The sequence below is a fragment of the Diadema setosum genome, chromosome 6 (assembly GCF_964275005.1).
Source record: "Diadema setosum chromosome 6, eeDiaSeto1, whole genome shotgun sequence".
Taxonomy (NCBI): domain Eukaryota; kingdom Metazoa; phylum Echinodermata; class Echinoidea; order Diadematoida; family Diadematidae; genus Diadema; species Diadema setosum.
Genome location: NC_092690.1, coordinates 40,472,686 through 40,485,892, shown reverse-complemented (window position 1 = coordinate 40,485,892; position 13,207 = coordinate 40,472,686). Strand labels below are relative to the sequence as shown.

General features: G+C 40.5%; 1 protein-coding gene across 1 annotated transcript in view; it reads right to left on the bottom strand.

Annotated features, from left to right (window-relative positions):
* Window positions 1–3,445: 3,445 nt before the first annotated feature.
* LOC140230237 (hypoxia up-regulated protein 1-like) overlaps window positions 3,446–13,207 on the bottom strand; it is a 35,914-nt gene continuing 26,152 nt past the window's right edge. The window contains exons 14-20 of the mRNA XM_072310417.1: window positions 12,712–12,836; window positions 11,881–12,117; window positions 9,688–9,923; window positions 8,713–8,923; window positions 6,760–7,255; window positions 5,865–6,122; window positions 3,446–4,360 (exon numbers count right to left, since the gene is read on the bottom strand). Coding sequence (XP_072166518.1) covers window positions 4,251–4,360; window positions 5,865–6,122; window positions 6,760–7,255; window positions 8,713–8,923; window positions 9,688–9,923; window positions 11,881–12,117; window positions 12,712–12,836 — 1,673 coding nt within the window. The 3' untranslated portion in view covers window positions 3,446–4,250. The remainder of the gene's footprint in view (window positions 4,361–5,864; window positions 6,123–6,759; window positions 7,256–8,712; window positions 8,924–9,687; window positions 9,924–11,880; window positions 12,118–12,711; window positions 12,837–13,207) is intronic.

Here is a 13,207-nt window from a genome sequence, read left to right as displayed (position 1 = left end):
CAAGCCTGATACATTCAGAACTTGTTGTATTTCATTTCCACAAAGACACAAGATTTTGTACAAATGCTGGCCACAAGATGCATGTACCACAGTACATAGACTTCGGAAAAAATTGGTTATAATAGCTCCAGGGTGACATGCAGTAAATCATGAATCAAATAGGTCAATTCAAAATGCAAACAGTAATACAATGTATGCTTCATAAACACCTAAATATTTGATACAATGTATCTAAAAACCTTCTTGTGTGATGAAATGTGAACAGGAGGTAGTTACAGAGGTTAGAAACACAGAGATATACTAATTATAAATCTCTGTGATTAGATATTAGATTTCTAATACTTTAACAAAAGTAATATTGTCTATATATCAACTAAATCTGTCTATTCTGCTAAGGTTTTGTTTTTACCATTGGGGCTTGTGGCATCCTCCAGGTAAAAGGGTAGTAAGTCACACATTGGTTTGATCCTTTATGGTGACATGCATCCATTTGACTCTTACCAGTTGTTACAAGGTTTATTTAATCCTTGAATGGTCATTAACTTGCTGCACGTGCTTTTGTTTCAATTTTTGTTCTCGTAGACTGATTCCGTACTAACACTACACCAACAGTTTTAAGCATAGTTCATAAATAGCAGGCGTTGATATCTGAGAGACACAAATAACATTCATGTTTTAATACAGATAAATTCTGACACATAGAAAACAAATATTCAAGCACTTTTTGGTCAATTTGATACCATGAAGTGAGTGTACTAGAGAATTCCTTCATTCTTTTTTCTTACAAAATTAAATCAAAATTACAAGTGAGAATGAATCAAAAAAGCGCAGGAAAATCTTTTTTGGTCAAATATTCATACTTCTTGGACTCACCTCACATCTACTGGACAACCATGGGGCCTTGACTTCACTACTCTTACACATCAATACAAATATGACCTGTATGACCTTTGGCTCCCTTCAAATGGAGATAAAGAAATGATACACATGTTAAAAAAAAAAAAAAAAAGTCACTTTGCTCTTAGCCTTTTGTTGAGGCCCTCTCGCTGTAATGGGTGAGTAAAGCAAGCTCAGCTGAACGCTACAGCGCAAGGGTCTTTTGAGATCTGCTTCACACATTATCATTCATGACACATGAACCCTACTAAATATTCATGTTAACAGGTTCCGGTCGACCAATGGAATGGCGCGCTATCCACATCCTCTGTGTTGCCGCTGTCCTGCCTGTTCACATGTATCACTGACCACCAGTGGAGGTCTGTGGCATGCATTTGCCGTATGCAAATCGGGCAGACAGACACGCTGATTGGTCGACTTTGGCTCCCCGGGGAGCAAAAGTCTGTAATTCAAAGGGCTAACAAAAGGATGCTAAGCAGATCTCAAAAGGCCCTCGCGCAACCCCACTCAGCTGGGCTCTCTTCACTACACAGCGAGAGGGCCTTGACAAAAGGCTACTTTGATCTATACTTGAGTGACTTGCACTCTACACTGCAATTCCCATGACATTCCCCACAAATGGTTGCCATAGATACAACATTGATGTCATCAATACCAGCCAATCAGAATCAATCTGCACCAATGGACAAATGTTTGATATTTCTTTTTGCTGTACATTTGACACTAGTACTAGAATGCCCCGATATCTCTGTGATAAATAAGTGCTTCGCTTCAGCTTTCACTTGCACATTTGTGAGAATAAAGATCTCAGCATGTATCTTGCCCATTCTTACTGTCATACGATAATTGCACACGTGCAGCTACGGTAGGCCTACCATACACAAAGATGCTGGAATCATATTTCTGCAAAAGAAAACCTCAAATAATACAGACCATGTTTTATCCTTTATTAAAAAAAAAAAGAAAAAAAGCATGTCTGTGCTGCATCCTTTTTAGTTTTGCTTTGGTAAAAAGTCGTGAGCTGAAATGTCACACAAACAGAATTACGTAAGAGAAGAGGCCAACATCCATTATTTTCCCTTCATTCAATTCACACTTTCACACTAAGAAAGGTAAAGTGGGTACAAGGTAGGAAGTCCCCTAAGGAAAATCACTTACAAAGCCACATCTACATTGTACTTCAAGGAATTGGTAGCTTTCATTTACACAATCTTTGCATGCTACCATGTGACAAATAGAATGTTTGTAGATAAACCACTTTACGGGTGTCTACAGAGATGAAAACAAAACTGCCGCAGGTTATTATTAAAGGATGTCAAAAAAGTAAACGAAGGTTACAAGACATTCTCTGTAGTGTTATGTGTGTGGGTGTGTGTAGGGAGTGGAGAAGGTATAGAAAGGGAAGAATATAAATGGAACCTGTTTAGTAACAAATTAAAATGTATGCATACATAATCAAGGTTGTCTCAACAAGACAAAAAATTACAACAAAAAAGAAAGAGAAACAAAACAAAACAAAAACACCTCTTTGCAGCTGGCCAAGAATGGCAATCACAATGTACACAAGTTGAATTCCTGAAGTACTGAAATGTATTTGATCAACACAAATGGTATTGAAAAGCTTGTTTCTGTGTCCAGAGGAGGAGATTGAAACTGAACTTTGATCTGAACATCAGGGGCGGATCCAGGAATTCCATAAAGAGGGGGCGCTCTTACAAAATTAAAAGGGAGCACAGGCATCCCATTCCTAATTTTTTCTTTTTATTTCTTCCGTTTAAACAAAGTATAAAAGGGGGGGGGGGGCAGGAGCCCGATTTGACCCTGCCTGGATCCGCCACTGAACCCGCCACTGAACATGGTGGTGAACCAGTCTACTCATGAGCAGCACATCCTGTGGGCGTTTTCCTCGAGAATACCTCATAATCTAATGCAAACATATCACCAGTAAACTGAGATTAGCCCATGCAGACGTCAGTCTTGAACAAAGTACAAGTTCATTCCTGCACATTGTTTGTCTTACAAATGTTTCCGTCAAATATTGATACAACCTTATCCTTACACTGAACATCAACCTTGCAAATTTTTTCTTTTCTTTTTTTCTTCTGAGCATTGTTAACTGCTCACTGCTAGCATGCAGAATATGTTTACATATACATGTTGATGATCATCAGACAATACACTCAGAGTAATTGGAAACAATTCAACCGCTCTATGATAAAACAATGCAAGCAGATCTCCTTCAGGGAAACCAATGGGACAAGCAATATCATATTCAAACTTTCAGTTTCACTTTGCTAATTACAGAAAATATTGGAGCCCAAATTTTACCAGTTGGGTCATAAAATCTCCCGCAGCCTGCAAACAAAGGCATGCCATGGTTAGGGATGAAGAAAACATTAGTAAAACCACTCCACGAGTGAACCGCATCATTTAAGGTGAGGATTTGCTTGCAAGCATCTTTCTACACAACCTTTTATAGACAATTTCTCAAAGGTTGATTGCGAAAGTAACCCATTGAAGATTAGTCCCAAGTATATTTGGACTGGCGCCTTTAGGAATTGAGTGCTAAACCAAAATCAGCTCATCCTCAGTGGGTTAAAGTACAAGTAAGTGGTGATATATTTTCACCAAGACATCTTGATAGATTCCGGGAAATAAGTTTCATTACCGAAGCTCCTCGGCCTTTACATGACGAGGCTTAGCTCTAAGGTCATGTGATACCAATGTTACACTCACTATCTCTTTCTGTTGTGTATGTGTTTATGTCGACAGGTTACAAGGCCATAAAAAACCCCAGACACAGTTTCATGTGTGCAGTCAAAACCAAGCTTTTCAATTCTACTGAAAAATGCCCTCATACAAACACTTCCTATTTCTGTTGTGCTTGATGTAGTTTGTCTGAAGGTTATGGGGGGGGGGGGAGGGGAGGGGAAGTTGATGCGTGTAATTGTATGTAATTGTAACATGATGACTCAACTCAATTTTCTGTAGAGAAAGAAAACAGTTGTGAATTGTGAATGTGTCAATGACACAATTTTGAAGGCTAGGAAGTTGATGTAGTCAGTAAATTGGTGAAGCTATGGAATATGCAGACCAGCTGAAGTCTAATCCATGTCTCAAAAATCGGTGACTAATTTTTTAGTGCTTTATTTTTGATACGGCAAAATTTGAACATTTCATGTCGTTGTTCATTAGTGTGACACTACAGTAAATTTTGTGCTGTCTATTATTTTAATACAAATATACAAATATGTATGAGAAAGGTGTTGAGTTATTGGCTCATCAATCACTGTAATGTTGCCAGAGTACACTCACTTCATGGTAAACAATTCATAAACTTTAATAATTTACTACTACAAGTCCCCGTTTTTATGTGAATGCTCTGAGCCACCATGTTTTATCTCTTCTGTCGTTGTCGACCCTTCCGTCGGCGCTGCGTCTTCTTGTGTGGAATCTGTAGTTTCTGAAACAGACACAAAGAAATTTGGAATTAGCATTAAACCCAACATGAAAATCAATACCCTAAATGTGTTCTTGATAATGATAAATATTACAGATGGTTGGATAGAAAGAAAGAGGTACAGATAGAGAGATGGACAGACGGATAGACAGATATACAGATAAACAGATAAGCAGATTCACAGACTGAACATATAAACAAATTAGTCTGACAGATATAGACAGATGGACAGGTTGTCAGACAAACACACAAACAGACAGATAGACATATATACAAAGAGCCAGATAAAGAAAGAGATAGACAGATAGAAAAAATGGATATACAGACAGATGGATAGATAGAAGGTTAGACAAGTGTAGGAGACAGAGAAATATGATCTTCAGTGATATTAACCTCAGCATCATGATTAGTAGGTACTGAACTCGTCAAAATCTCTTAGTGCTGAGACATTAATCTCTTTGTAAGACAGCTACAAATTATTTCCTTTAAAGAGAACATCAACAAAAAATTGGGATTTTTCTTTTCTCTCCGGCATGTGCTATAACCATAAATCATTTCCCTATCAGAGTAATAAAACTGAAAAATGGAACAACACATATCCCTTTCCTCAACAAATTTTCCTCCAAATCAAACATATTCGGTGAGCAGATCTTTTTGCCCTATATTGTTAAATCCAAATTTCCTGAAGAAAAAAAATATAGTACAGAGATGATAGTGTGATTACATGCACTTCAATTACCCGTAAAATGGGTCAATAACTAGTTGAGGGAATGTGTACTGTAAAAAAAAATGCATATTATGAAGAATTTTCCTTATATTTTCTTTATACAGTTGTTCTCAATCAACATACAGTTCGACCTCGATTATCCGGCCATGTCGGGACTGGCGCTCATCCGGATAAGCGAGTTGGGCGGATATGGGAGACACAATGTTAATGTATATAGCTGCTGTCCAAGCTGCCGTCCCAGTGCACTGGCAGATAGGCAGGTAGCGTACCCCGCAACGGTGGTGTAATCTATGCTAGCCTGCGCAAAATTGTAGTCCCTTACTTTTACGATGATAATGTGGTGTGAATTTATGTTAGTTCTGTCGGGAATATTGTAGGTAAATCATGTGAGTTTTGTAGAAATTTACATTGACTTTGAAGTCACTGTTTTTTCTCAATTTTTGGATGAAAAAAAAATGTCCTTCATTGCGTGAATGCGTCCGGATAATAGAGATTTCTGTATAAAAGGAGGCCGGATAGTCGAGGTCGAACTGTACATATTTTGGTTTTATTTTCCTTTAAATGCAGCATGAGTGATGTGATATTCAGAAATGATTGTATAGTCATTCACTCTGCTATTAACCACAGGTAACATATCTGAAATGGCAAGGATGGAAAAAGGGGTTTATCTTGACTGGATTTGCACTATGGCTTCGCCTTCAAACCATCAAGGCTACCTACTCCTATTATTCACACTACATCAGTGGGGCCATACTTCTCGTTGCCAATTTGAGGATTTACCTTCTGCAGGTGCTTCTAATTGTAAAGGCTCTTCTAGTTTTTGCTCTTTCTCCCCTTCTGTGGGTGCGGCTTCAGTAGGCTCTTCCTCCCCTTCTGTGGGTGTGGCTTCAGTAGGCTCTTCCTCCTTTTCGGTGGGCGTGGCTTCAGTGGGCTCTTCCTCCTTCTTTTCCTCACCCCCTCCCAATTCTAATGTTTCTGGTATTTCTTCTGTAACTGTTTCTTTTTCTTCTTGGCCCTCTTCTGGTGGTGGTATAACAACTGTGTGGGTGTGATGCAGAAAAAAGAAATGCTATGAATATCACTGCAAAAATATGTACACTTGGGTAAGAACAGATGTTAGCAGTTAACCCGTCGAGGACGAGTCCCAGGTATACTCGGGGCAAGTGTCTATGGAAAATGCATGTTGCAGGAAAATCAGCCCGTCCTCAACGGGTTAAATTTACTCACTCTAGCTTTGTTTCACAAAACAATGAAGATGGTCACTCCATGTAATCAATGTCATACGTAGTTGTTCTTTTGTACATTCAAGTACTGTATATTTATATGCCAAATTTTGTTTAGGTTTTTGAGGGTTTTTTTTTTTTTTTTGAGGTGTTTAGTTTGGCAAATTTTGTGAATCAGGTGCCATTTGCGAATTTAAAGACAAGCAAAAATGTTGTCTCTTATCCCGACATGACTGTGACGTACATGCATACATTTCTCCATTCAGTACTTACTCCATGATCGCGTATTTAACCACTTGCGAAATCGTAGGGAAGTCCTGATTTGCAAAATAATTAGACTCACTAAATATATGGCATATAGTACATATGCTGCAACCTTAGCTGTCTGTAAAGATATCTATTACAGAGAAAATACTGAAAGAGAAAATAAGAAAAAGGGAAAGTCTTCAAACCTTTTTCATCTGTCTCTCCTTCCTTTGCTCCCGTCTCTCCGTTCCCGTTCCCGTTCCCGTTCCCCGCACCATCCTCCGTTTCCGTGGCGTTAGCCTTGGTCTTGGTCTTGGTCTTCTTCTCCTTCTTCTTCTTGGGTGGGTTCTTGGCCTTGTTGACGAGGTACCGCACCTCCCGCTCCAGAGACATCAGCTTCTCTTCCATATCACTGATGAGCATCACCGGTTTCTCCGTCAGCGGCGTCCGTTCCTGCTCCTCTGTCTTGGTGGTGAACCACTCATTAGTCTCATTGTAAATTTTTTCCAGGACATTCACCTCGATCTTTGTGTAGAGAAGATCCACCCCCGTCAGGTTCTTGGCAGCCAGTAGGAAGTGGTAGGATGCATTGAGGGCATTCTTTGATGCAGCTATCAGCTCCGGCCGCCGGCGGTACTCCTCGACGCGGAACTCGAGGTCCTTCGTGAGCTTCTTTAGTGCCTTGAGCTTGTCTTTGTACACCTGCCCGGAAAGAGAAAACTGATTTGAAGTCGGATGCAACCAAGAGTCCTTCAAAATGATGACATTCTTCCGTTGAGTGATCAGAGTTTTAGTAGTAGCCATGACAAAAGAAATCATCGGCATACATACTCAAGCAGGATTTGAACCTAAGACCTCCTGATCACTGGACAGGCATCATCTCCACCAGACCTCCAAGCTTTCGCCCCAAAGCTAGTGCTGGATCTAATCGTTACAGCATGCAGCAGGTACTGCATAATATTCAAATTGATGAAATTCTTCTGTCAGCCTGTTTTGTTGTAAATAATTGACAAATTGTCCTACATTGACGTAAAATCATTTGCGTTGATGTAGGGCAATTTGTCATTCAGTTGCAACCATAAGTTTTTCATCTAAGTGTCATGCAAACCTCATGGACCATGAAATCATATTACTAACACACACACACAAAAAAAGGATCACGCCTGAGATTTGAACCCATGTCTCCTACCACTTAAAGAGATTGTACAGTTTTGGTTGAGACCTAACTTCAGGTTTTAAACATTTTTGGGTGAGATAATGAGAAACCCCTTATGAAATATGAAAGAGTATGTAATTCCAAGAGGAATTCAACATTCATTTGATGAAGATTGGTTTGTAATAGTCAAGATACCCAAAAAACAAAGCAATCCAAATAAAAGGTGCGACCCACCTTTTATTTTTGGATATATCAGCCATTCCAAAACCAATTTTCATCAAATAAACTTTGAATTCCTCTTAGAATGGTATGCTATGTCCTATTTCACAAGTGGTTTCTTGGTATCTCGCAAAAAGTTAAAAGCCCAATCCTCATCTCCACCAATATTATACCATCCCTTTACACTATCAAATGAACTAAAGCCACTTCATGGCAGTGACATGATAAACTTGGCACAGATATCAAGTGCCTCCTCCTTTAAATCATTCTCTCTGGATTTTATTGATGATTCATTAGTGTCCAGGATGACAAATTACATTCAAGAAGAAACTTGCACAGAGACAATTACAGATTTTGCCTGTCATGGTCACATTGTGAAAGTTAAGCCCACCGCACACTATACGATCTGACCGGTTGTACGACCTTAAGACAAGAAGTGTGATATTACCAGTCTTGCCAGTTTCCAGTCATACGACTGAGTCTTAGTGCCAGTCGTAGAGATTTGACATGTTGAATTTCCACGACTGGTCGTGGGCTTTCAGCCAATCACAATACAGTTTTATGCAGAGCATAATGAAGTGCACGCAATATGCACTGCGTGCGCTTCTATACTCATTTGTAAAATGTACTGAAGCCAGAACAGTCGGAGGCCTACTTGTGTCGTCTGATCATATAATGTGTGTTGCCAGGTCATACGACTGGGTCTCATGGTCATAAGGTCATATAGTCGTGAGTCGTATAGTGTGCGGCGGGCTTAAGTATGAAGACCAAATGTTTTCCCAACCTTGGCGGTGACATCAGGCTCTTGGTCGTAGAGCCAATCAGATGCCTCGCTGAGTTTAGTCTTTAGCTCCTCCCTCTCCTCCTCAGTGGAGCACTTCTCATAGTCCTCCTCGTACAGCTTCTCCTGGGCATCGAAGATGAAGGACTCCAAGCTGTTTAGCGTCCTCTCTCGCTCCTTGCGCTCCTCCTCCTTCTGTCGTAGCTCCTTCAGTCTGGTGGAGTGAGAGGAGGGAAAGATGGTTGAATGGTGTCTGGATAACATTTAAGGTTAATCTCTATACAAAACTAGAGAAGCACTCTGAGAGCGCAGACCTCCGGCAAGCAGCTACTTTCCACTGATGATCTTGTTCTTCCATAGAGATCAGTGATTTCTGCTCACACATATGCATGCTGAAAATAACCCGATTTCCCAGTATAGAAGCCTTTTTTACGTCATACACCCTACTTTCCACCGATGATCTTGTTCTTCCATAGAGATCAGTGATTTCCGCTCACACATATGCATTCTGAAAATCACCTGATTTCCCAATATAGAAGCCTTTGTTACGTCATACACCCTCAGCTGTGTGGCGCGTCTCGCCCCAACAGAAACGTGAACACGCACTTTAGTGTAAGTATGAAAACTTCAAAAATGTGCAGCTTGACCTCCCAAGTTCATTGACAATACATGCCAAAATATCAAAAATCCTTCATAAAATCCATAAACGTTTCTGGATCACTACCAAAATTTAATTTTCTGTTCCTTATGTCATTCGCAACCTTTTCTTGCAAGTTTCATCCAAATCCGTGCACAACTTTTTGAGTTATTTTGCACACAGACAAACAAACCAACAGGAATGAAAACATAACCCTCCCTTGGCAGAGGTAAAAACAACAAAACAAAACAAAACCATTGCTTGTTTCAGTCACATGACCAAATGAGCCTGGAGAGACCTGCATACTGACTCATGCCCTGTGACTTGTGACCAAGACTCACTTGTTCTTGGAAGCTTTCTTGCTGTCCTTGCTGGGCATCTGAAGGTCAAGGGTCGCGACCTCCATGGTGATATTCTCTTTCTGGGTCACCACTTTGGGTTTGGTCTCCTTCTTCTCCTCTGCCTTCTCAGCCTCCTCCTTCTTGGTGGCTCCCTCCTCTCCCTCTCCCTCTCCCTCTCCCTCGGGTTTCTTTTCCTCACCTTCCTTCTCCTCCTTCTCCTTATCTCCTTCCGGTGTCTGAAGAGGCAAGAGTGAGAAATAATTTACAGATGCATTCATCAGGGCCCTATTTCATACAAAGCTGATACTCATGCTGGAATGGCAATTGTCACGGTAATTGATGGGTTTGCGGTGTTTACTTCCATGAAGATAACCCACACGGTGAATTACGTCTTGTCCCAATCGGATTTATTGTCAGAGTGAAACATGTTGCACAATGCACAATGTATGCATGCATGTGATATACAGTGTATTATATGAAAAGCCATTGTATGGAAAGCCATTGTATCAAAATATCTAACAGTAACGACAAAAATCCAGCTTCCTGACTGGTTGTTTCTATAGGAAGTTGCCATTCCAGCAAGAACTGCTTTAATCCTATTATGGAGCCGTATGTCAGTGTTCATATGACATGATCGATTGCAGTCCTTTCTTTGCGTATTCCTTTACCGGCTACACATGTCGAGTATTTTATGAAGGCATGACTGTATTTCCTGAAAGTTCCCATAAGAGTTAGAGATTTATCTTCACTTCCAAAAGCAGTACTTGTGAAGGATGAACGTATTTCCTCTAAGATTTACCATAAAAACTAGAAATTTATCTTCAATTTCAAAAACAGTAGATGTCATCCTCTCAAACCCTACAAATGCTGAGTTACTTGTGAAGCCAAGACTTCAACTTTCTCCAAGATTTGCCATATGAGCAAGAAATTCATCTTCACTTTCAAAAGAAGTTGAAGTTCATTGAATACCTGTTCATCTTTCCTTTCTCTTCCAAGAGGTAAATAAATTCAGGGTCTAGGGCAATTACTCCAGACCCTTTCCCTGACCTTATCCCTAATCCTAACCCTAAGCCAAACTCTAACCCTAAACCGAACCCTAATCAATTGCCCTGATACGATAAATTAAATGTCTAATAATATCTATTCAATTTGAAAGTGAACCTAAATATGCTTTCCTTCCAAGATACTATCAATAAACTGATGTCTATCCAAGATCCTCATAACATTTCTGAGAAAGACGATCCTTCATATTCATGAAATTCTTCCGTGGAGAGGTTATTTACTTTGATGTAGGGCAATTTGTAAATCAGTTGCAAAGACAATCCTTTTAACAAAATTTAAAGAACTAATTTCCACCGAATATATTGTGAGCAATCATTTTCAAAATGATGGGTGAGGAATGCATGCACACCCACAGTGTACTGTACCACAACCCAGTATCTCTACAGTAAGACAATTTTTTGGGCCAGTAACACAAAATGAAAATGCAAACAATCCACCAGCCCACTGAGGACTAACTGATTTTACAACAGCATGCATTCCCATAGACACCTTCCCGAGTATTCTCGGGAGTAGTCTTCAACACGTCAAGTACTGTGATAGGGTGACTTTTGTGTATACTTAGATATTGAGAGACGAGAGAGAGAGTCAGACATGTCTTGCTCTGTTCAGGTCTGAGAGGCAAGTCTCCTTTATTCCAGCCAACATGGCTGATTATATAACATCATACACCCCGCGTTCACATTGGTCCCCGCGACGCAGGGACAGCCACAAGAGATCTTATCTTTTTTACGACTGACCGCCTCAAGGTCACTCTCCCCTCCAAATCTTGTCCCCGTACCCGACTTGCTTCGCGGGGACGAGGGGACAAGTCCCAGCGAGCGTTCACATTATGTTTTTTGAGGAGAAAGTCCCACAGCTCGGGACTTTCCCCGCGTCGCGGGGACCAATGTGAACGCGGGGTCTGTGTATTTACAGTCCTGGGATGAAGAGGGTGGGTGGCAGAGGAAGTAAGATGAACAGGTGGTGGTGTTTATGTGAGGTAATGAAGCATGGTGGTGGCTGGAGAAAGGAATGTCAGGTTGACCGTGAGAAAGACAGGATAGAGTGACCAAAGCAGTGATGGTGAGATGAGAACATGTGATGGTACAATTCAAGCTCCTTGGTACATGTATAATACATTCACACACAGACATAACAGCGACAAACCTGTTCTCCCCCTTCTGCCTTCTCCTCTGCCTTCCCATCATCCTCTGCCTTCCCATCATCCTCTCCTTCCTTCCCATCAGCCCCTTCTCCATCTCCCTGCTGGTCCTGGCTATCACTAGTCTCCTGTCCAGCTGTTTGGTCGGTATCCCCTTCACCCTGGTCCTTGTCTGATGCACCCTCCTCTGCTTGTCCTTCCTCTGAGGTTGTCTCAGGTTTTTCCTCCTGTCACACAAAATGGAAGAGCGAAAAATTAGATTCTCCTTTCCCCTCTCAACCCCCCTGGAACAGCCCAGCCTGACAAGGGTTAACCCTATTCTAACTGTGCTATTTAAGACCAAGTTTATTACTGGGGGGGTTCAATTTGACCCCCCCCCCTTCAGATCTTGGCTGCCAATGGCGCGATCGCCGCAAAATTTTGCCTACAAACATAGAGCTGGATTTCAACTACAAGATTACATGGTCACATACATGTAATAGAAAAATATTTATTTTCTATTTTTAGTAAACTAATTATGCAAATTTATGCATGAAATCATATTTTCACTTGTAACTCCATTAAAAAGACTGAAGGATTGCTAAATTTTTGTGTCAGAATTCCTCAAGACACATCAATTTTCTTGCGAAACAAGCACAATCAATGCTAATTTCCTTTGTTTTTTATTGCTTTGTTAATTTCTTATGTATTTTTTGTTTTTTTAACCATCAGTTTTCTGTTTTCGTGGTGTGAAATCATGGCATGAAATGTCGAGGGGGGGGGGGGATTAATTTGACCCCTCCAGTTAAGATAAGGTTAGAGGAGGAACAGTAATCTCTCACCTGATCTGCCTCCGTCTCACTCTCTGATCCCCGCTCCTCTTCCTCCTCTGTCTCTGTCTTGGTATCCTCATCGTTAGTGCCGCTTGATCCTCCAGAGAAGAAGCGACTGATAGTGCTGCCAAGCTCTGAACGATGATAATGATAATGAATAACACTTTAGCAATATATACTGATGTTTCTATAAGCACAATAATCCGAAAAAAAAAAATATTGAAGTAAGATACAGCACTATGTACATATAATATAACAACAACAAAAATTAGGATTGAGTAAATAGATACGTTTTCAACAATGATTTGAGTTTATCAACACTTTCAGCATTACGAATATAGAGAGGGAGTTTGTTCCAAAGAGATGGGAAATAAGAGAAAAATCCCTATCACCATAACGGGTACAGGTGCGGGGACCAAGTGGTAATGGGAGAGTGGAGGAAGAACGGAGAGAACGGGTTGAAGTGGAGGAGCGGAAGTCTTTGAGATAAGATGGGGCAAGATTA